The sequence below is a fragment of the Salmo trutta genome, chromosome 27 (genome assembly GCF_901001165.1).
Source record: "Salmo trutta chromosome 27, fSalTru1.1, whole genome shotgun sequence".
NCBI lineage: Eukaryota > Metazoa > Chordata > Actinopteri > Salmoniformes > Salmonidae > Salmo > Salmo trutta.
Window position 1 is genome coordinate 16,925,447 of NC_042983.1, and position 23,533 is coordinate 16,948,979.

General features: G+C 43.5%; 1 protein-coding gene across 13 annotated transcripts in view; it reads right to left on the reverse strand.

The window, feature by feature from the left end:
- LOC115164453 (ankyrin-1) overlaps positions 1-7,799 on the reverse strand; it is a 183,850-nt gene extending 176,051 nt beyond the window's left edge. For 7 of the 13 annotated variants that reach the window (XM_029716946.1, XM_029716948.1, XM_029716963.1 and 4 more), the window contains exon 1: positions 7,425-7,796. In XM_029716946.1, coding sequence (XP_029572806.1) covers positions 7,425-7,550 — 126 coding nt within the window. In that variant the 5' untranslated portion in view covers positions 7,551-7,796. Of the gene's footprint in view, positions 1-7,424 lie in introns of all 13 variants that reach the window. The other 6 variants (XM_029716955.1, XM_029716944.1, XM_029716959.1 and 3 more) reach the window with 3 other exon arrangements.
- Positions 7,800-23,533: the final 15,734 nt, after the last annotated feature.

Sequence of the window (23,533 nt, forward strand, 5' to 3'; positions counted from 1 at the left end):
AGAGCTCTTTGGTCTTGGCCATGGTGGAGATTTTGGAATCTGATTGATTGATTGCTTCTGTGGACAGGTGTCTTTTTTACAGGTAACAAGCTGCGGTTAGGAGCACTCCCTTTAAGAGTGTGCTCCTAATCTCAGCTCGTTACCTGTATAAAAGACACCTGGGAGCCAGAAATCTTTCTGATTGAGAGGGGGTCAAATACTTATTTCCCTCATTAAAATGCAAATGAATTTATAACATTTTTGACATGCGTTTTTCTGGATATTTTTGTTGTTATTCTGTCTCTCACTGTTCAAATAAACCTACCATTAAAATTATAGACTGATCCTTTCTTTATCAGTGGGCAAACGTACAAAATCAGCAGGGGATCAAATACTTTTTTCCCCCCACTGTACTTACTACATTCCTCCTTACTCACATGAAAAAATACTACAGTAGTAAACTGTAGAATACTATACTACACACGGTAGTATCCCTTGACCTTTTTCAAAGTAACTTTAGTTAAAAAATACTATATTTTTGGTAGGGGTAGCTGTAGTGTAGGTTAACTTCTTTCCGCCGTGAAGTAATTGGTAGCTTGGTAAACTATATTTTCAGAGTAGCATCCCCAACACTGTTCAATAGTGTGCATGTCCTTCACCAGGTGCACTGCAGCCTGCTCTCACCTGCGCTGCAGTGCATCCAACTAACAGCACTCCACCATATTCCAGACAAGGCCTGACCAGTGTAGTGTATACTGTGTCATGATGTTGGCCTGTGGGTAAGGTTTATGACCCCCCATAAATACCTTTCTCCCTTCCCTCTCTCTCTGACTCTACTGAAGAACTCTTGAATTGCCTTTGTTAAACATAGAGAGTCTGGGAACATCAAACAAGGAACCATATTTTGGTAATAGAACCAGTTGAAAATATGCGTTGGTACTTAATGAATATGATGTCTGTTCGGTTGTCATCTGAGACATTATGACTGATGACAGGACGACATAAACTGTATCTGGGAAAGTCTACACATTATAGTTACCAGATTCACATGGAATTGTTGTTCAATTTAAATGCAATTTAAATGAAACTATTTGTGAAAAGATTAAATGTAATTTTAGCTTCCAAATGAGAGAATTGGATTTTCATAAGGTTAGAGCCCTGCTCAATCAGTGGCCCGCCCCTGTGAAGAGACATGGGTTCTAAACTATGAAACACACCCTTCTCTCCCTCCACTATATATGCCCTTGACAAAAATGTAACCTCCGGTTCTGAGGACGATAGGACGACGGTCCATATGTTAAAAAGGACTATCATGTCAACTACAGAACTAAGCCAACCTCAGCGTGAGCTTTGGTTGTGAATGGTATGAACTTTGAACTCTTATTAACTAAAGAAGTGAGACCTCCTAACCGTTGAGTTAGCAACAGCAGCTGTAAACGTGGGCTAGGAAAGGACGGACGACGCATCTAGTCTAACACACAAAGAAGATACTACAACGCATCTAATTTACCACCAGAGACATTCTTCCGAGGACAGGAAGATCTCTGTTGGCCAACACGGCCAGCATCTATGACCAACCTACCGAAGCGCAGCTCAGAGTAAATATTTATTGCATTTTCCTTTTCCAAATGGGCGGTAATTTAGAATGCATAAGATACTGTATTTACGAAAGCTTAGCTTCTCCCTTTGTTCCTCAGTCTTCCCGCTCTTTCATTCAAGCCCAACCCCCTCTCTTTGTGTAACCAGCCGTCATACAGGTTCTGTCCCCCAGGGACGTTTTCTGTATGACATAATTTGCATTCTGTGTATATGTAATTCTGTGTGATTAGTTAGGTATTTAGTAAATAAATAATTAAACCCAATTTTGTATTGCTGATTCAACTTGTTAGCCAGGGTTCGTGAAGATAACCAAGAATTTACAACTTTCAGATGAGACTGAAATAAGGTGATGATCAATATTGACTGCTATTGATGTAAAATATTACGAGGTCTTTCTGAGTTTATTCGGAAGATAACAGCTCTATAAACACTCTTTCATGGTGCCCCGACTTTCTAGTTAATTACATTTACATGATTAGCTCAATCAGGTAATATTAATTACAGAGAAAGGATTTTATAGAATAGCATGTCATATCACTTAATCCGGCATAGCCAAAGACACGACAACTGTTTAGTTTAATAGGATCCCCATTAGCTACTGCACTAGCAGTAGCTACTCATCCTGGGGTCCACATAAAATGTACAAATGCATGACGAACTACAGGACAGTAAAAGAGAACAAGATAAGATATTACTTTAAATTTAAAAAATCATATATAGGAAAGACACCAAGAAATAACCAAAAAAACTATTTACACACTTCATATACATATTGATATTTTTATATACAGTACAGTTCAATTAGATCTATATTAAGAGGAAAGGCGCTGTGATACAAGATGTTTATAGAAAGAGGAGAGGCGCTGTGATACAAGATGTTTATAGAAAGAGGAAAGGTGCTGTGATGCAAGATGTTTATAGAAAGAGAGGTGCTGTTATACAAGATGTTTATAGAAAGAGGAAAGGCGCTGTGATACAAGATGTTTATAGAAAGAGGAGAGGTGCTGTTATATAAGATGTTTATAGAAAGAGGAGAGGCTCTGTTATACAAGATGTTTCTAGAAAGAGGAAAGGCGCTGTGATGCAAGATGTTTATTGAAAGAGGAGAGGCGCTGTTATACAAGATGTTTCTAGGAAGAGGAGAGGCGCTGTGATGCAAGATGTTTATAGAAAGAGGAAAGGCGCTGTGATACAAGATGTTTATAGAAAGAGGAAAGGCGCTGTGATACAAGATGTTTATAGAAAGAGGAGAGGCTCTGTTATACAAGATGTTTATAGAAAGAGGAGAGGCGCTGTGATACAAGATGTTTATAGAAAGAGGAAAGGCGCTGTGATACAAGATGTTTATAGAAAGAGGAGAGGCGCTGTGATACAAGATGTTTATAGAAAGAGGAAAGGCGCTGTGATACAAGATGTTTATAGAAAGAGGAAAGGCGCTGTGATACAAGATGTTTATAGAAAGAGGAAAGGCGCTGTGATGCAAGATGTTTATAGAAAGAGGAGAGGCGCTGTGATGCAAGATGTTTATAGAAAGAGGAAAGGCGCTGTGATACAAGATGTTTATAGAAAGAGGAGAGGCGCTGTGATGCAAGATGTTTATAGAAAGAGGAGAGGCGCTGTGATACAAGATGTTTATCTGTTTTTTAAGCTAAACTTGCTTTTTTTGAGTAACCTCTGAGAGAATTACACAATGACATGGCTCTATACATAACTGAGTGACTCTTTAAAATCAGTTTTTGGTTTGGGTGCTGTGAAGAGACCCATAGTGGCCATCTGTGACCAGATCTTCAGTGGGTAGGCCGTTTCTGGTAAAAACAGGCTTTTTGAGGCCTACCTCACTGATTGCTCCACGTGTGTCACCATCCACATTAAAAAAATCATATATTATAAACTGGGTGGTTCGAACCCTGAATGCTGATTGGCTGACAGCCGTGGTATACCACGGGTATGACAAAATATGTATTTTTACTGCTCTAATTACGGTAACCAGTTTATAATAGCAATAAGGCACCTCAGGGGTTTGTGGTATACGGCCAATATACCACGGCTAAGGGCTGTATCCAAGACTCCGCGTTGCGTCATGCATAAGAACAGCCTTTAGCTGTGGTATATTGGCCATATACCACACCTCCTCGTACCTTATAGCTTAAGTATACTATGGCATAAATACTGTAGTACTCATTGTAGTGTTTTGCGGAGTAAAGTCCCCAAAAGCACTATAGTGAATACTGCTCTGTTCTATAACCTCTGCCTTCTCCCTGTGGTGTAGCTGTGAAGCCAGGCTAATGCCTTGGACACAGATCAGTGTCAGAGAGGAATTGCCGGAGCTCTGAGTGATCTACTCGATCACAAAGACTTTTGACGTGTCAGCAAGTAACACCCTTACCATTGTTGTTTTTCTGGAGTCTGGAGCTGTCAGCCAGGAGTGTGTGGCTTTCACAAGACTTTGGAAGGTAGGCATACTGGTCTGTGCACTCAGAGAGAACTGTTGGCATGAATTTTGTCATGATGAAACTAACCAGTTTTTGTCCAAGACATGAAGTTAGAGAGATCGGCCTCCAGTCACTCGTAGTACATAGGTTTTACACTATAGGCATGGGACACACATTGGCAGTCTTCCAGGCAACAGGAACAGTCCCCTGGATGTTAACCATGCCAGAGGGACCACTTAATGTGCCCTGACCATCTGAAAATGAACCACTACCCACTATCTGGCCCATTCAATAGACGTAATGTTAAACTTACAGTATACCATCTATTCACGAAGCTGCCTACCGCCTGAGGGCAATGCCCCGACGGACCGACGCTTCGCAAATGCTCTGTCTAAACGTCGATATGCCTCGCTTGCGATACGGTTTTGGAAGCCTTTGGAACGTAACTTTCATATCGACTAAAAAAATCATGAAGAAATATGGTTAAACAACTACATATCTTTATAGTGGTATGGTTCCCACGCGGCCATATCTCCATGTTACAGCGCTTGCTAATGGAAGACAGATGTGACCACCTGTGTATAACGGAAGAAGGACGTCAGAATAGTGTTGTAACTAAAAAATACTGTCGGCTGCAATTGTGTTAAACCCATATACAGTAGTGTATATTTTGTATTTGTGAAATCATTTTCATGTGATTGGAAAGAGGGCTTTATGTTTCCAAAACTATATCGCAAGTGCAGATTAACGTTTCTAAACATTAAAATAGAGTGTCAGGATTGTAGTACATTCAGAGGAGAACCCAAAAGGGGGAAGCTGTAAGCCCCCTTCGGTTCTCGAGAGCTACCGTGGTTGCATGCATTCTACACATACTCTATGTGTGTGTTTCTGCATGGGTCTGTGCATGTGTGTGTGTGTGCGTGCGTTTCTGCGCATGTGTGTGTTTTTGCTTCTGCGTGTGTGTGTAGGTGTGTCTGCATTTGTCTGTGCATGTGCATCAGTAAAGTGAGAGAAGTGTCTGTCACCAGGAAGGGATGACCTTGCTACAGTACTGTGACACTGTGAGGATAGGGAATAGGGACACTCCAGATAGCAGATAGATACCACAGACAGCTGATGAAACAGCTGCATTAAAACAGGTGTCAAGTGGCAAACATGAGGAAAAAACCAAGTCAAATAGTGAATACCATTATATCTCCACGGAACCATTGGTGAGATAAATAACTATCAGTGAGCGAGCCATCGTGCCTGAGATATGACGCCTTCAGGGAAAATATTCAGTGAAAAGAAGCATAAATGGGGAAGACAATTCAACCATAGCCTCTGTATAACCCAGCACTGGCCTGTGTGTCACCCTGCTCTGAGACTAGTGTTTACTGGGTGTGGGTTTTTCATCATGTTTAAATGTTCCCCGAAAAAATCCTACTGTCTGCACCACAAACACAACCTCAGAACCTCAGGCCCACTGCTAGAGCAACGGGACACCCCAGACATAACATTATGACTGTACTTCACTGGGATATCTAGAAAAAAATGGAAAATGCAGGAAGAGAGAGAGAAAGTTCCCCCTGTGATAACATCTGCTCCAGGAACCAAGATAACCTCTAAGCTGGTGTTAAAAAAGGAGGGAAGGGAGGGGGGTGAAGGCTGGGGTAGTCACAACACTTATTTAACAGACTTTATTAAGCTGGGTTGCTGCTGTTTACATAAGTGACATGGGATACTCTGTAATAATACACTTTCAATCAAAGTTGGGCTGCATGGCCAGAATGACTGTCTCTCCCCCCTTCGCTGGTCTCTCTCCCTCTCCACTACACGGCCCTCCTTTTCTCACTCTCCCACTGCCCGCCACACACACACACACACGCACGCACGCTCACACACACACACACACACACACACACACAAATCATAAAGACAGAGTGAAATATTGGGCACATGGACTTAGTTCTGATTAACCGTGAATGTTTGAATTGTTTAATGCAAAATACGTCTATTACAACCTAATGATTTGTAACATGTACCAATACCAATATAATTCAAATAGCATTTCCACCGGCTACTTTTAGAGGACAACAAAAAACAAATATTGAGCCCATTGGTTCTCAGGTCCATGAGTCACTTTCAGCATCCACTGTGACACCTGCCTCAGGTAGGTCTGAGTCATATCCTCTCTGCCCCTCTCATGCACCCCCCTCCTTCACTCCCCATTATCTCTTCCTCTCAGACTCCTTCAATCCATACCAACCTTTCTTTCCACCCCCAATACATCTGCAGCTATACGCAAACTACGCATGACAAACCCACCCCTACCCCAACACCCGTTCTCCCCCAGTCCCCTCTATGTCCGTCTCCCCCTCTGGGTGCATCCTATGGGGTGAGGAACACTAGTAGCCGACTGCCTGCCTGCCTGCCTGCCTGCCTGCCTGCCTGCCTGCCTGTCTGTCTGTCTGTCTGTCTGTCTGTCTGTCTGTCTGTCTGTCTGTCTGTCTGTCTGTCTGTCTGTCTCTACTGCATCAGCAGATCAGTTTACAGCAGAATAGTCCTACAGGCAGATACATGCAGCTGGACACCAGCTCAGGAGTATACAGACAGAGACAGACAGACAGACAGACAGAGGAATGTCTTATCATATGATAAACAATGCTCATCGATGGCTTTGACAAGTGCTAATTTTAATTCATGACACTAAATGAAATTTGAAAAGAGCCAAGTCGAGATTTCCCAGCTATCCCAGTAATAATCACAGATTGCACTGATACAGGTCCATCTGTAACCCACAACAGCCAGTGATTGACGAAGCAGAGATTTAGTGTTTGCAGCAAGTACCACAGGTACGACAACAGCCACCAGTGCAGTGCACAGGTCCCAGTATGAGAAAAGCCTGCAGGTAATTATTACTGCTTAGTCAGCAGTCATTGTTCTTAAACGACAGGTAGAAGGAAGAGGATGAGGAGAGAGAGGGGCACAAAAACATGTCCTCTCTCCGTCCTGTCCGCTTTAAGTTATCACTGAGCAGAGTGGAAGTGAAATGTTGCTCATTGACACAATACACCGCAATGTGATTTCTACAGAATTTAAAAACTCAAAAATGCAATTTGGAGAATTGCTAAAAGAAGCAAAATTGACTCCAGCCATTATCACCTTGGCTGCTGTAGCTTCAGTCACCTCAGTTGATAGGGGACATAACATTCTAGGACAAACACATGTCATACAGCAATTAGCTGCTAGGCACTAGCTCAGCACCGGGATAAAAACAAATAAAAACTCTAGTTTAGTTTCATGCCAAGTCAAACAGCAGTTACCTCACCATAAGCCATCTACTACACCCATATTCCACCTCTGCACTGTTTGGAGAGAAAAGTTGTGCTGTTCAGTGCAGCTGCGTCGACCCCCTGTGATCGGACCCTTTACCTTGCGCTTTTTATCCCGCGAGCGGTTCCTCTTCTTGGCCTTTTCCTCCTCCTTCAGCAGGCGCTCCGCCTCAAGCTGGATTTTTAATTCCTTGTTCTTCACGAGATGTTTGGCAGCTTGTGCCATGGTTCAGCCTGGTTGAGCCGACTGTCTGGTGCAGGTGAAGGTGGATGTGGCCTGGCGAGGTCCTGGGGTTGGGGCTGAGAGGCTAGGGGGTTGCAGCGCTGGAGGTCCTGCCTGCCGTGGGCGGACACTGACGCTGATGGTGCCGTTGTGTGTTCCCTTGTATGGCCCTGCTGTGTCTGAGAGAGCGTGCTCACACTCTGCCTCAAGGGAACAGAACAGGGGGAATTTGGGTGATGCTGCACTTTTCTCTCCCTCTTCCTCTCCCTCTCTCTTGAGGCTCTAAGTCTCTCCTCCTCCCCTGCTGTTCTGCAGTCCTGTGAAACTACTGCGACCCCCTCAAACAAAATGAAAAGATTAAGAGAAGGATAGACGCTTTAAGTGAAAGTCAAATCTCCCTCTTGCTGCATTGATTTGGTTTCTTGTTGCAGGTAGTTTTTTTCTCTCCTCTCTAATAGTCCTGCTGCTTGTCCGTCTGTGGAGGGAGGTTTCTGACAGAGCGGTGGACAGGGCTGTGGGAGCTACAGACAATCACTGAGCATCACAAGCATTCTGAGTTTCATCACACTCACTCACCAAGAGACCAGGGAAGACAAAAACCCATCCAAAACATAAAACAACTGCCTCTCTCTCTTACTCGCTCACTGTACTACTCCCTCCCTCCCTCTCTCTCTCTGTCTCGCTGCTCCCCCCTTACTCTCTCTCTCTCGCTGCTCCCCCCTCCCTTTCTCCCTGCACTTTGGGCGCTGCGGCGAACAGGATTGGTACCCATGCAGGCTTGCTGGTGCAGTGTGTGTGTGTGCTTATGTGAGCAATACCAGACCATTCTATATCACACTCTGAGCTGCAGTAATAACACCAGCATGCCTGCTACCAGCTTAGACTTCTCTCCCTCTCTCATTCCCTTGGTCACTCTCTCCATCTCTCTCTCTCGTACACTAGAAGGGTACTGTAAGGACAGCAGAGTGAGAAGCTCCTCCTATTGTTTTCTGTATCATGGTCAAAGTGTGTGTATGTCTAAACGTGCACAGTGGAGGCTGCTGAGGGGAGGACGGCTCATAATAATGGCATCGAACGGAGCGAATGGAATGGCATCAAACCATGTGGTTGATTTAATTGATACCATCCCACTCCAGCCATTACCACGAGCCTGTCCTCCCCAATTATGGTGCCACCAATCTCCTGTGGTACTCATGTGATTGTGTGTGTTTAGCACACAGAGAGCGGGACTGACGAAAGCTGCACCTGTTCACTGGTATTGCTACGGTCATTTCTCTAGCGCTCCCTCTGCTCTCACTTTACCCACCACCCCTCCCTTTCCTCCCTCTTTCCTCCCCCTGCAATGCTGCTGATGCAGGCAAAAAAAGATCCTTTAACATCTCTCCCTCCCTGGCTCACTTCATCACATGCAGCACACAAATACAGTACATACATACGTAAACAACACACATGCATGGACACAGAGATGGAGAGAACTATGGTCTTTCTGTAGTTTCAGAGCAAATGAACTATTACCGCAGGGAATAGAGAGAAGGAGAGAGCAGGAGGGGGAGAAAGGGAATGTAGGAATTCAATTCAGTAGAAGAGTTTTTTTGTTTCCTTAATCATTCTCTCAGACTGTCCTGTTGTACGGACCTCTGGAGGGTTGTGCGACGTCATTGGCACAAACACAGGATGCCATCTCACCAGCATCATTGACATTCTCTCTCTTGCTCCCTCGCTCCCTCGCTCTCTCCCTCTCTTTATCCCTTCCTCTCTTGTTCTCTGAATTTCTTACCATCTACCAACATTTCTTTCCATTACTGCAGAATGATAAACAAAGTTATTCCTTAGAGAGAAGGAAAATGAAGTTCCTCACATGTGAATTACATTTTTATGTAGTGTCAAGGATATGCTTTAAGATCTTTCAAACGTTGAACCCTCGCATTGTGCTACTACATCCCTCCTCAATTCATACCAGTATCTCTCTCGCTCTCTCTCTCTCTACCTCCCTTTCTCCTGCAAAGGCATCCCCTCATCTGATAGCAGCTCACTATTCTGCAGCAGCATACAAATGAACAAGACTGGTGTTACTGTCTTCTGTCTGCACATCACTCTCATTCACACAGCACCAGGCAGTCACACAATAGATTACAGGTATGGAAAACATGAAGGCAAATTACTACAGCCCCAAACATAGTGTTATATTACTCTGACAAGAGGTATTATCCTAGGCCCAGCAGAGCAGGTATGTTGTGTGCTGTGTTTTCTCTGAGCTAATAGCTCTTCATGCTTATAGAGTAACCACTTAATGTACCCTGACCATCTCAGACTGAACCACTACCCTGACCCTGAGGAGGAGAAGCCACACCAACACATTACATCCTGACTCACAATATATCATACTATCATTCAGTATAACTAAGTTGAGAAGCTACGATTACACCGAGCATCATCTCTGTGGTTTGTACCTGCAGTTAGATGGTCCTACCTAGGATTGAGTCTGGGACTGAGGGGGACAGCACTGAGTCTGGGGCTGAGGGGGACAGAACTGAGTCTGGGGCTGAGGGGGACAGAACTGAGTCTGGGGCAGAGGGGGACAGAACTGAGTCTGGGGCAGAGGGGGACAGAACTGAGTCTGGGGCAGAGGGGGACAGAACTGAGTCTGGGGCAGAGGAGGACAGAACTGAGTCTGGGGCAGAGGAGGACAGAACTGAGTCTGGGGCAGAGGAGGACAGAACTGAGTCTGGGGCAGTGGAGGACAGAACTGAGTCTGGGGCAGTGGAGGACAGAACTGAGTCTGGGGCTGAGGGGGACAGAACTGAGTCTGGGGCTGAGGAGGACAGAACTGAGTCTGGGGCTGAGGGGGACAGAACTGAGTCTGGGGCTGAGGGGGACAGAACTGAGTCTGGGGCAGAGGAGGACAGAACTGAGTCTGGGGCAGAGGGGGACAGCACTGAGTCTGGGGCAGAGGGGGACAGCACTGAGTCTGGGGCAGAGGAGGACAGAACTGAGTCTGGGGCAGAGGGGGACAGGACTGAGTCTGGGGCTGAGGAGGACAGAACTGAGTCTGGGGCAGAGGAGGACAGAACTGAGTCTGGGGCAGAGGGGGACAGAACTGAGTCTGGGGCAGAGGGGGACAGAACTGAGTCTGGGGCTGAGGAGGACAGCACTGAGTCTGGGGCAGAGGGGGACAGCACTGAGTCTGGGGCAGAGGGGGACAGCACTGAGTCTGGGGCAGAGGGGGACAGCACTGAGTCTGGGGCAGAGGGGGACAGCACTGAGTCTGGGGCAGAGGAGGACAGAACTGAGTCTGGGGCAGTGGAGGACAGAACTGAGTCTGGGGCAGTGGAGGACAGAACTGAGTCTGGGGCTGAGGGGGACAGAACTGAGTCTGGGGCAGAGGAGGACAGAACTGAGTCTGGGGCAGAGGAGGACAGAACTGAGTCTGGGGCAGAGGAGGACAGAACTGAGTCTGGGGCAGAGGAGGACAGAACTGAGTCTGGGGCAGAGGAGGACAGAACTGAGTCTGGGGCAGTGGAGGACAGAACTGGGTCTGGGGCAGAGGAGGGCAGAACTGAGTCTGGGGCAGAGGAGGACAGAACTGAGTCTGGGGCAGAGGAGGACAGAACTGAGTCTGGGGCAGAGGAGGACAGAACTGAGTCGGGGGCAGTGGAGGACAGAACTGAGTCGGGGGCAGTGGAGGACAGAACTGAGTCGGGGGCAGTGGAGGACAGAACTGAGTCTGGGGCAGAGGAGGACAGACAGCACTGAGTCTGGGGCAGAGGAGGACAGACAGCACTGAGTCTGGGGCAGAGGAGGACAGACAGCACTGAGTCTGGGGCTGAGGGGGACAGCACTGAGTCTGGGGCAGAGGAGGACAGCACTGAGTCTGGGGCAGAGGAGGACAGCACTGAGTCTGGGGCAGAGGGGGACAGCACTGAGTCTGGGGCAGAGGGGGACAGAACTGAGTCTGGGGCTGAGGGGGACAGAACTGAGTCTGGGGCTGAGGGGGACAGAACTGAGTCTGGGGCAGAGGAGGACAGAACTGAGTCTGGGGCAGAGGAGGACAGAACTGAGTCTGGGGCAGTGGAGGACAGAACTGAGTCTGGGGCAGAGGGGGACAGAACTGAGTCTGGGGCTGAGGGGGACAGAACTGAGTCTGGGGCAGAGGAGGACAGACAGCACTGAGTCTGGGGCTGAGGGGGACAGAACTGAGTCTGGGGCAGAGGGGGACAGAACTGAGTCTGGGGCAGAGGGGGACAGAACTGAGTCTGGGGCTGAGGGGGACAGAACTGAGTCTGGGGCAGAGGAGGACAGAACTGAGTCTGGGGCTGAGGGGGACAGAACTGAGTCTGGGGCAGAGGGGGACAGGACTGAGGCTGGGGCTGAGGGGAAAAGAACTGAGGCTGTGGCAGAAGGGAGCAGGACTGAGGCTGTGGCTGAGGGGAAAAGGACTGAGGCTGGGGCTGAGGGGAGCAAGACTGAGGCTGTGGCTGAGGGGAAAAGGACTGAGGCTGGGGCTGAGGGGAGCAGGACTGAGGCTGGGGCTGAGGGGAGCAGGACTGAGGCTGGGGCTGAGGGGAGCAGGACTGAGGCTGGGGCTGAGGGGAGCAGGACTGAGGCTGTGGCTGAGGGGGACATTACTGAGTCTGGGTCTGAGGGGGACAGAGCTGAGGCTGAGGGGGACAGGACTGAGGCTGGGGCTAGGCCAGAGAGGGACAGGTTGTGTTGCCCTGTTGGGAGAGAGAAGCACGCTGCTGCCCTCCTTCAACGTGATGGCTAGCACCGCCAGCACATTAAACGCTCCACTGGCCCTGTTAAAACACAGGCCACAACATGACAGGCGCTCACACATGCACAACCAGTCCTGCCCTACAGAGAGAAAGAAAGAACACAACATCAATATCACACCCAGTCAAGCCCAGCAGGGTGATGGTCCATAGTTTAGCATGACGCATAGGATACTGTCAATCAGTCACAAGTTAACAAGACTGAAATAATACAGCGTTGGTGCAGCCATAGAGAACCAATCCCCTCTCTTACTGGCACTGACTTTTCTGATAACTACTATGTTGAGGGAAAATGTACTTGCTACGATTGTGATATGTTGTCTCATTTAGCTATCTTAAGATGAATGAACGCTCGTGTTAAGTGTCTGCTAAATGACAAAGTACAACATTTAAAAAAATTATCCAGAGAGAATGGGGATAGTGGTTAGAAAAACTGACCTGTAAACATATACTGTCATTTATTAACCTTTTACTGCAGTGGCTCCCGAGTGGTGCAGCGGTCTAAGGCACTGCATCTCAGTGCAAGAAGCGTCACTACGGTCCCTGGTTTGAATCCAAGCTGTATCACATCCGGCCGTGATTGGGAGTCCCATAGGGCAGCTCACAATTGGTCCAGCGTCGCCGGAGTAGGCCGTCATTGTAAATAAGAATTTGTTCTTAACTGACTTGCCTAGTTAAATAAAGGTTAAATAAAAAATGACAAAATAATAAATAAAATCAGTGTCACACAGAGTATTTCTTGCTAGTCTTAAACAAATCTACTTTGAAACAAAAGTATACACCTCACACACATGGTTATGAGCTTAAAAAAAGAAGACACCTATGTACCATGTCAGAAATAGGAGTTGAAATGTATTACATTTTGCATCCCAATATTACACTTTAAAAACATCACAGAAAACAGAAATATAACAAAACCGTTTGACATAGAAACACTGGAATTTTTTTGTTTTGTTTTATTAATTATGAAATTTTGTTGCGGTATACCAAACCTTTTTTGATGTACTCAGAGGACTGTTATTTGCATGTTTTAGCCACTACTATAAAAACGGTAGATTATCAGATACTCAACAAGAAGGTCTGATTTCATTATTACTGAAACAGGACCATGTCACGACTTCCGCCGAAGTTAGTGCCTCTCCTTGTTCGGGCGTTCGGTGGTCAACATCACCGGCTTTCTAGCTGCCACCGATCTACGTTTCTTTTTTCCATTTGTTTTGTCTTGATTGTACACACCTGGTTCCCATTAAGTTATAATTTATTCCCTATTTAACCCTCTGGTTCCCACATGGTTTTGTGCGTGTTTGTTCTTTGTTTAGTGTTCAAGACTTCTGTGAGCTGGTGTGTTTTTCCCTGCGTGGAAATTGTTGTTTCTTTTCGAGTAAAGTACGTCTTTTACTCAGTTCTGTGTCCTGCGTCTGACTCCGTACTGAACTTCTGGAGAGAGTTTGCTGCACTGAAAGTAAAGGGGCTGAATAATTTTGCACGCCCAATTTTCAGTTTTTTATTTGTTAAAAAAGTTTGAAATATCCAATAAATTTCGTTCCACTTCATAATTGTGTCCCACTTGTTGTTGATTCTTCACAAAAAAATACAGTTTTATATCTTTATGTTTGAAGCCTGAAATGTGGCAAAAGGTCGAAAAGTTCAAGGGGGCCGAATACTTTCGCAAGGCACTGTAAATGCCTGGAATATTTTGGAGAATCTCTTTTACAATCAGTTAAAGTTATGTACAGTAACACTAGGTGTAAAATAGTAAATAATGGCTACAGCTCAGAAAGTATTACTGTCAAGAGGAGTAAAACAAGGTTGTCCACTATCGGCATATCTATTTATTATGGCCATCAAAGTGTAAGTAATTTTATGATTTATTTTACATGCTATCAGATTACCGGTGGGGGGGATTAAAAAATATATATAAATGTATTGTATGAATTGAACTAATAATAATGTAAAACAATAAATGAGAAATAAATTAGCCTCAGAAATAGTGACAAATTATTGATACACATTAATGGGTGTAAAGGCCCATTGGTTAAGAGTTCAGAAATGTCCACCGCTGCTTTTTTCCATGTGTCCAGAATGGACACCTTTGCCCCTGTGGATCCTGGCCATGGAGAGCTTCATAAGTACAACTTCCTTCAATGTGAGCAGCCATTGTTGCAATGGTAACTGATAAGGTGGAATCCACCTTTGTACAATCATTTTCTTAGCAGCTGTGGTTCCTGCCAACCACACTCTCTGTTGGCGTTTTGACAAGTGCAAATCAGAGTCATCACAGAGCAACATCACTATTGGATCTAATGGCATTATTTTATCTATAAGTACAGAGATGACATCGTTGACTTTCCCCCAGAATTCACATTGAATATGTTAGCTATTAAAATCAGATCCAACAATAATATCAAGGGGCTAGAAATCCATGGCTTAAAAACAAAGTTGTCATTCATGTGTTCTTTTAAAACCACAATTTGGATCCCTCCATAGCCTCATAGAGGATCTAGATAATGTTTCTAACCTCTCTGGATTACAACCAAATTATGATAAGTGTACTACTATATTACGTATTAGATCACAAAAAAATACAACTTTTACAATTTCCGTGTAGTTTACCAATAAAATGGTCGGACGGTGAAGTGGACATACACGCTACCAGTGAAAGGAAAACACCTGTCTATTTGTGGGAAAAAAATCACCCTGATTAATTCTTTAGTCATATCCCAGTTTACATATTTGCTTATGGCCTTTCCTACACCTAGTGACCTGTTTTTTAAATTACATGAGCAAAAGATATTACATTTTATTTGGAATGGCAAGCCAGAGAAATGTAAATGGGCCTATTTATATAATGAATATGAATTAGAGGGCAGAAATTATTAAATATTAAAGCATTAGACCTCTCACTAAAGGCTTCAGTCACACAAAAGTTATACTTAAATCTGAACTGGTTCTCCAGCAGATTAGTAAAAATGTCTCACCCCATGTTCAAGAATGGCCTTTTTCCCAATATTCAGATTACAACCTCTCACCTTCGGTTATTTGAAAATGAAATAATCTTCAAAATATTGCTATTTTAAAAACAAGCCATAGAAAGTTAGTTCCACCAGAAAAGACAGAACAAATATTCCATGAACTGTACACAATGAACTGATACACAAAACAACGCTGCATTCAAAACATTCCCAAAAAAATGATTGCAACCAATAGAATATTATATATTGAGGATACGACCATACCAGCTCCGCAGATTTCACTGCAAGAATCATTAGATCATTTGTTTTGGTACTGTCCATATGTAGCTTGTTTTTGGTCGCAGGTTCAGGAATGGCTGAAGAATTACAACATTTACCTCAAGCTAACTCCGCAAATAGCACTACTGGGTGATTTTTTAAATAATAGTAAATTAATAAAACTCTTAGCAAAAATGTTTAACTTAAATTTGAAATCTGTAGAAACTATGAAAGTTTTGTGAAACATCACAGCACAGCAGTTGAAAAATATATCAACGTCAACAGTGAAGAGGCGACTCCGGGATGCTGGCCTTCTAGGCAGAGTTGCAAAGAAAAAAACATATCTCAGATTGGCCAATAAAAAGAAAAGATTAAGTTGGGAAAAAGAACACAGACACTAGGCAGAGTTCCTCTGTCCAGAGGGCCAGCATCCCGAAGTCGCTTCTTCATTGTTAACGTTGAGACTGGTGTTTTGCGGGTACTATTTAATGAAGTTGCCAGTTGAGGACTTGTGAGGCGTCTGTTTCACAAACTAGACACGCTAATATACTTGTTCTCTTGCTCAGTTGTGCACCGGGGCCTCCCACTCCTTTTTCTATTCTCAGTTAGAGTCAGTTTGCACTGTTCTGTGAAGGGAGTAGTACACAGCGTTGTACAAGATCTTCAGTTTCTTGGCAATTTCTCGCATGGAATAGCCTTCATTTCTCAGAACAAGAATAGACTGACGAGTTTCAGAAGAAAGTTCTTTGTTTCTGGCCAGCTTGCGCCTGTAATCGAACCCACAAACGCTGATGCTCCAGATACTCAACTAGTCTAAAGAAGGCCAGTTTTATTGCTTCTTTAAATCAGCACAACAGTTTCAGCTGTGCTAACATAATTGCAAAAGGTTTTCTAATGATCAATTAGCCTTTTAAAATTATAAACTTGGATTAGCTAACACAACGTGCCATTTGAACACAGGAGTGATGGTTGCTGATAATGGGCCTCTGTACGCATATGTAGATAAAAATCAGCCGTTTCCAGCTACAATAGTCATTTACGACATTAACAATATCTACACTGTATTTCTGATCAATTTGATGTTATTTTAACATTCAAAACAATTTGCTTTTCTTTTACAAACAAGGACATTTCTAAGTGACCCCAACTTTTGAATGGTAGTGTATATGTGGGGGATTGGAAATGCTGCAGACAATTAGATTGATGGAAGCCACAATCTATCTTCAATATTAAAGCTGATCTACCCCCCCCCTTCAAAAAAATAAATATATATGAAATTAAAAATATTAATAACATTCCACCTATGAGGCCACTTTGGTCATTCGACTGCAGGAAAGGTGTAGATTCATAATTTTTATTGAAGAGACGTTTTGCAATTGCAGCAGTGTCCTGCGTTATTTTCATTGTTGATCACATTAGCAAGGAAAAACAAATGTGGGCCAATGGGAGTTTGTGGTTATGCAAGTCGATTTGGTGCCAACCATTTTCTTTGCGACTCCACTAGTAGATAGTTGCATGAATGTAAAGAGTAACTATGTGCATTGGTTAATTAGAAGTTACAACTACGAAGTGATTATATTTAAGAATTGAATCTGTATGTTAAGTGAAATGTAGATCAATTGCTTACCTGTTAATTGTGGAGTGGTTTATCATGATCAGAGTTTGACAGGCCAACGGTAGTGTGTTAGCACAAGGTAAACTGTGGTTTTACACAACATGTTGGGGGGAGACGGGATAATTGGTGAACATTGAAATGTACTCTATATAACGGAATGTTCCAAGGTAAAATGCATAATTTCTTGTTGTGGCCAGACATGGGAATGTTGGTCTATTCTTGTGCTACTTATTTTAATTACAAGGGTGTTATTGATTCCTGGGTTAGGTCAGTGCTGTGAAATGGATCTCAGTCTAGTTTGTTGCTCCTCATCCTATTTATTATTTTGAAAATATTGTAAGTACTTTAGCAGCGTATGTTTTACTCTCCACGTTTGCAAATAAAAGCCCTCACATTTGGTAGGAAAATGTACCGTTCTTATCTGCCTCATCACTGCAACATTCACCGCGACAGCCTACCTCACAATGACCTTCGTGCCTTTCCAGCTATGAGAATGACAGAGAGTTGGCTTAGATAGAGAGGACCTGTGAGTCCACACTTTATTGATGGGATAGAAACTTCGTGCCATTTTTACACTAATTCATATTCACTCCACAGGTAAAAAGAGAAAGGGACAGAGAATGGGACTTGGGGGAATATCTCATTAACTGATCTAATTGAATCATGTTCTTCATCAAAGATGATCACATGGCCATAGGGGTCTGTAGAGTATTTTTGGAATAAACACTTTGTTAAGGTCAGAATGAACCAGCCCGATAACAGACGAAACAATAACACCTCTTCCTATCAGTAGCTTCATACATGTAACAGTCTTTGACCTCCTACACACACTGTACACAGACAGATCAGTGTGATGTGTTTTTTTTCATGCTGCTCATGTCGAGTTCCGCCTCACATTTCTATACAGTGTCTCTAGAGTGTAGTGGTTGTTCTGGCAGAGGTCCATCAGCCTACAGTACATGGTGCATGTCATCCTCTCTCTGCACGTTCAACTGCAGCACTGCTGGATACCACAGTTATTTTTAGGTAGTATTAGTCACCATTAGGCAACCATAATGTGGCATACAATAGCCCTCGTGTATTTCACAAATACTGACTGTCTGAATCGGTTATGAATTGCAGTGAAAACAGCCTTTCATCAAATGATTTCGGTTATGTCCAGTGTATCAAATTATCATAATCCTGCCATTCCTTAGAATAAGATAGATATAGTTGTTCACTGCATTTCCCCTCTCTCCCATTATATTACACTCAGGGACTAACAGCGTGAGTTGTGTAGAGTAACTGGCCCATCTAGTGGTGAGTGTAAGCATTCATGAGACAGGGGGTACAGGACAGAGAGGAGTCAGTACTGACAGAGTACACAGTACACCAGCTGACCAGCCCCAACAGAATAAAAGACAGACTGTTTAATGATGCATTTATGTCCATTTGTGTTTTCACAGAAAACCTGTAGGCCTAATTCTGAACAAGAAAATATGACATTTCAATGAATCTGTGATCTCAATCTGACTTTGACTGAAAACGTAATTGAAAGAGCAGAGAGAATGTGTGTTGCAGTGGCAGGAGTGTTTTAACCTGCTGTATGGCTACTACTCCCTAACCCTTCCGCCCCCTGTGGACAATACTGGAAGCGTTATCCAATGGTGTATTTTCTACAGCAGGAGGCTCAGCACTGCACTGCACCACTCAGCAAACCCAGAGCACAGTTTCAATAAAGAGCACCGCTTAACCCAGCCAGAAAAATACATACACACCGTGTCCTTCATAAAAACACACAAAGTTCTACTAATCAAACACTATAAAGACAGTACAATATTATGACATTATTAAAACAGAGGTGAAGCCACGGCAGGGCTAGACTGGGCAGAGGCCCTGCCAGACTGAACACTGGCCCACCAAACCGGGATGGCTTAAAATATATATTTTTTAAATAATTTAAAAATATATATATTATTTGATTTGTTGTTTATATTGTCTCTTGACTAAATCAGAAAGATTGAAATGCCATAGGTTTCTGGGATCTAATTGGTCATACCGTAATCATAATCATATGGTACCACTAATCCCCCCCCCCCACACACACACACACTATGCACAAATTGTTTTGACCCTCTGCAACTCTTTGCTAATGCAAACTAGCACTAGCTAGCAAGTCACAACTTATTAAAAAACTAATTTCACTTTTCAAAAAGCCACGGATGGATGAAGACACAGCACCTGCTCCACTTCCTCTGTCAGCCGAGCTCAAGCCACCAGAGTCGTCATCAGCCCATGAGGTGGCTAGCATGTCAGCGGAAGCCCATAAGAGATTAGCATGGCTACTGCTTCAACCTCCACAGCCCAGATCGTCACAGTGAGCATGCCATCACGAGTCCACCTGTGGATTTGACTGCAGTTGACAAACCACCCACACAACCAAAAATGTGAATGTTCCCCACTACAGTGATCAATGGAAGTGGTTTTATTGGCTGGAATACAGTTCGACAAGGGATGCTGTTGTCTGTAAAATGTGTAGACATTTCCCTGAGGCCACTATGGAATGTTCATTTGTTAGAGACAGACGGATTGGAAGCACATTCACGAGGCACGCTTCAAACACCAGGATAGCAAACCCCACTCTTTTTCACTGGATACTGTACATTTGAAGGATAAAGTGCAAGCCACCGTAATCAAAGCCAGGGGTAATATTTTAAATGAACTTAACCGCGAGGCCATGGAATATTAATTTGTAGAGAGGAATCGTCAAAGTGGTTCTGGACATTGTTATGCTATGCGCTGAACAGGACATAACACTATGTGGACACAGGGATAGTGAAGAGGCCCTTAATAAGTGCAACTTTTAGGATTTATTTTCATTCGCATCCAAATATCATATCCTGACTGAGCTGCACACCTGGTTCCAGGAGGGTTAATATGGAATAACGAGACCAGCAGCGGCCCGTCTTCCAGTGTCTAGGACTTTTGAACTGAAATAATCACTGCTGGACCCATGCAGTCAATATTATCCCTTTGGGCACAGATGTCAATTCAACGTCTATTCGACATTGGTTTAACATAATTTGGTTGAAATGATGTTGTAACAACGTTGATTCAACCAATGTGTGCCCAATGGGATATCTCTGTTGAGGATGCTGAATTAACCGTGCGTTGGAAAACGGTGGGAGGTCAGGAATTCCCATCCCTCATTGAAATGTTGGACAACTGCAGCCCCGACATTTTCCCTAACATCAATAGACTACTAAGGGCCATCACCCTTCCTATGACTTCATGCAGTGTTGACAGACACTTCTCCACTACAGTCCATATCATATCATCCAGACCTTGAATGCTGACTGCACGTCTCAACAATCTAACCTGTTGTCCTTTGAAAGCAAACTCAGTGGCTCTTTTGACTATGATGAAATAATCTACATCTTCATCACCAAGCCTAGGAGTGCGTCTACAGCTTGTATTGTAAAACGTGAAACACACAAGAAAGATAAGCCTGAATAGATTTTATTTATGATTTAGCCTAATGTTTTCATGCCTGTCTTGATAGGCCAGGCCTATTTGTGTTTGATTCAAAGTCAGCTACACACCGTGGTATTATGTATAATGATTTCATGTTTTCATTCGTGAATGCCTATACAGTAGTGTTTGCTTATTCAAAGTGAGCTATTCATTTCCTACCCGCCGTACAGTTCAAGATATAGTCCTAAAGCAGTGGTCACGAACCAACCAACCAGGGACACGCTGCCTGCCCTTCAGGACACGTACAGCATCGGCGATGTCCAGGAAGGTCAAAAAGATCATCAAGGACATCAACCACCTGAGCCACACCCTGTTCACCCCGCTATCATCCAGAAGGCGAGGTCAGTACAGGTGCATCAAAGCTGGGACCGAGAGACTGAAAGACAGCTTCTATCTCAAGGCCATCAGACTGTTAAATAGCCATCCATAGCCGGCTACCACCCGGTTACTCAACCATGCACCTTAGAGGCTGCTGCCCTATGTACATAGACATGGAATCACTGGTCACTTTAATAATGTTTACATACTGTTTTACTCATTACATATGTAGATAAAGTACTCTACTGTAATTTAGTCAATGCCACTCCGACGTTGCTCATCCTAATATTTATATGTTTCTTAATTGCATTATTTTACTTTTAGAATTGTGTGTATTGTTGTGAATTGTTAGATACTACTGCACTGTTGGAGCTAGGAACACAAAAATGTTGCTACGCCCACAATAACATCTGCTGTGTACGTGAACAATAAAATTAGATTGGATTTCAAGATCACTTTGAGTCAAAATGTATGCCGAGATCTACTGCTCAGATTTGAACATGACTTACAAAGCGTAAGCCAATACAACATTAACCAATTAAAAACTATTTTGTAGCAATGAGGTTTGTGCAGTAGGCTATAGGCTCAATACATTATTATATCACTGCATATTGGCTATGCTTGAATTGCGCTGTCAATGTTGTTCTTCGCAGGCCATTTAAAAAAAAAGTAAAACATGTAGGTATACAGCTAGCGACTGAAACGACCTGCAAAAAAACACTCAAACTGGACCGTTTTATCCATCTCTTCATTCAAAGACTCAATCATGGACACTCTTACTGACAGTTGTGGCTGCTTCGGGTGATGTATTGTCGTCTCTACCATCTTGCCCTTTGTGCTGTTGTCTGTGCCCAATAATGTTTGTATCATGTTTTATGCTGCTGCCATGTGTTCCTACCATGCTGTGTTTTCATGTGTTGCCGCCATGCTATGTTGTTGTCTTAGGTCTCTCTTTATGTAGTGTTATGGTGTCTATTTTTATTTAATTGTTTTATCCCAGCCCCCGTCCCTGCTGGAGGCCTTTTGCCTTCTGGTAGGCCTTCAATGTAAATAATAATTTGTTCTTAACTGACTTGCCTAGTTAAATAAAGGTTAAATAAAAATACAAAAAATATGATCACACTGGTAATAGATCATTTGTTGTATTACTTGTAAGGCACAGCTAATTGAGCATAACAATTAGCTTTTTTTACTGGACTGATGGCCTGCATCTAATGGTCAGTCTGAAGGGATGATGGATAGCAGCGGTTAGGCTGCCTCTCACCCGACTCACCATCGCTCCACTCTCCCTCATTCTGCTGAGAAAAGGTAACGGTCTTCCAGCTGATGGCGCAACTCAAGTAGCACTGCATTATTTATGCCTCGTGCGCCAATTCATGATGTTACTTGTATGAACAGAGAAGGGGAAATATTAATCGACATTAAAAATTACACAACCCGATAATAATAACGTAAGCTTATCGGAACACTTTGCTATACTCATTCATTGTAGCTGGTTGTAGAGTGCGTAGAAGAGAACGCCATTTTATGGCTTATAAAAGTGTTTAACAAAGTGTTGACAGTGCTGAATAACAACTTAAACATGAACTTACTCATGAAAATAGCATCTCTTTGCTCTATTCGTTGAGTCTCTCTCTAGTCATGGTTTTGAAATCTTACCATTTGCTTTGCTTTCAAGGTTTATTTTTTACAGTCTATGTCTCGGAAACTACAGACGCGGGTGTTCTGAGCTATCGGATTGGCTAGCGGTAGGCCAATAGATGCACTTGATTTGCACTCTAAACCTGACGGGTAGGCGGAGTTCTACCTTCAGACACATTCAATTGTTCAAAATGGGAACACTTGCCTTTCCGGCGCCAGATCTGCTGAATCAAGTGCACCTACATTCAACAGCGCAAAACGGAAAAACTCAAACATAGGAACGCAAGGCTTTATTGTTTTTTACCGAAATGTTTGGTGATCGACTAGGAATGCCTTGTAGACATAGTTTGGGGGCGCTGAAGACTTCTATATCAGTCCGCTAATACAGGACGAGTAAAAGCCCAGTGCGCTACTTTTGTGAACAAAAATGTAACTAAATGCATTTGAGTGTTTACCAGCATTTGTAACTCGAGTCGGATCATTATCTGTACAAAACAGTTAATCTGATAATACTTATAAAAATATATAAATATAAAAATACTTTATGTTTTCCAGTTTCTTTAAATAATTTGCAAATCCAACTTCTTTCTGTGAAAACTGAAATAGTCTATTCATTCTTTTTCCATAGATGCTCCTATCCAGAGCAACTTACAGTACTTGCACAGTAGCATACATGTTCATACTGTTACCCATTGGGAATCAAACCCACAACTCTAGTATTGCAAGTGCCATGCACTACCAACTGAGCCACATCATCACATCATCACAAACCACTTGATGTCTCAATGTACTCAATTACCCTATTGTGTGTTGTTTTTGTTCATGAGGAAGGAAAGTCTACAGGTACAAACCTAGATGACAAGTAATTTACATTAAATATTTATTTTGATGTGGATG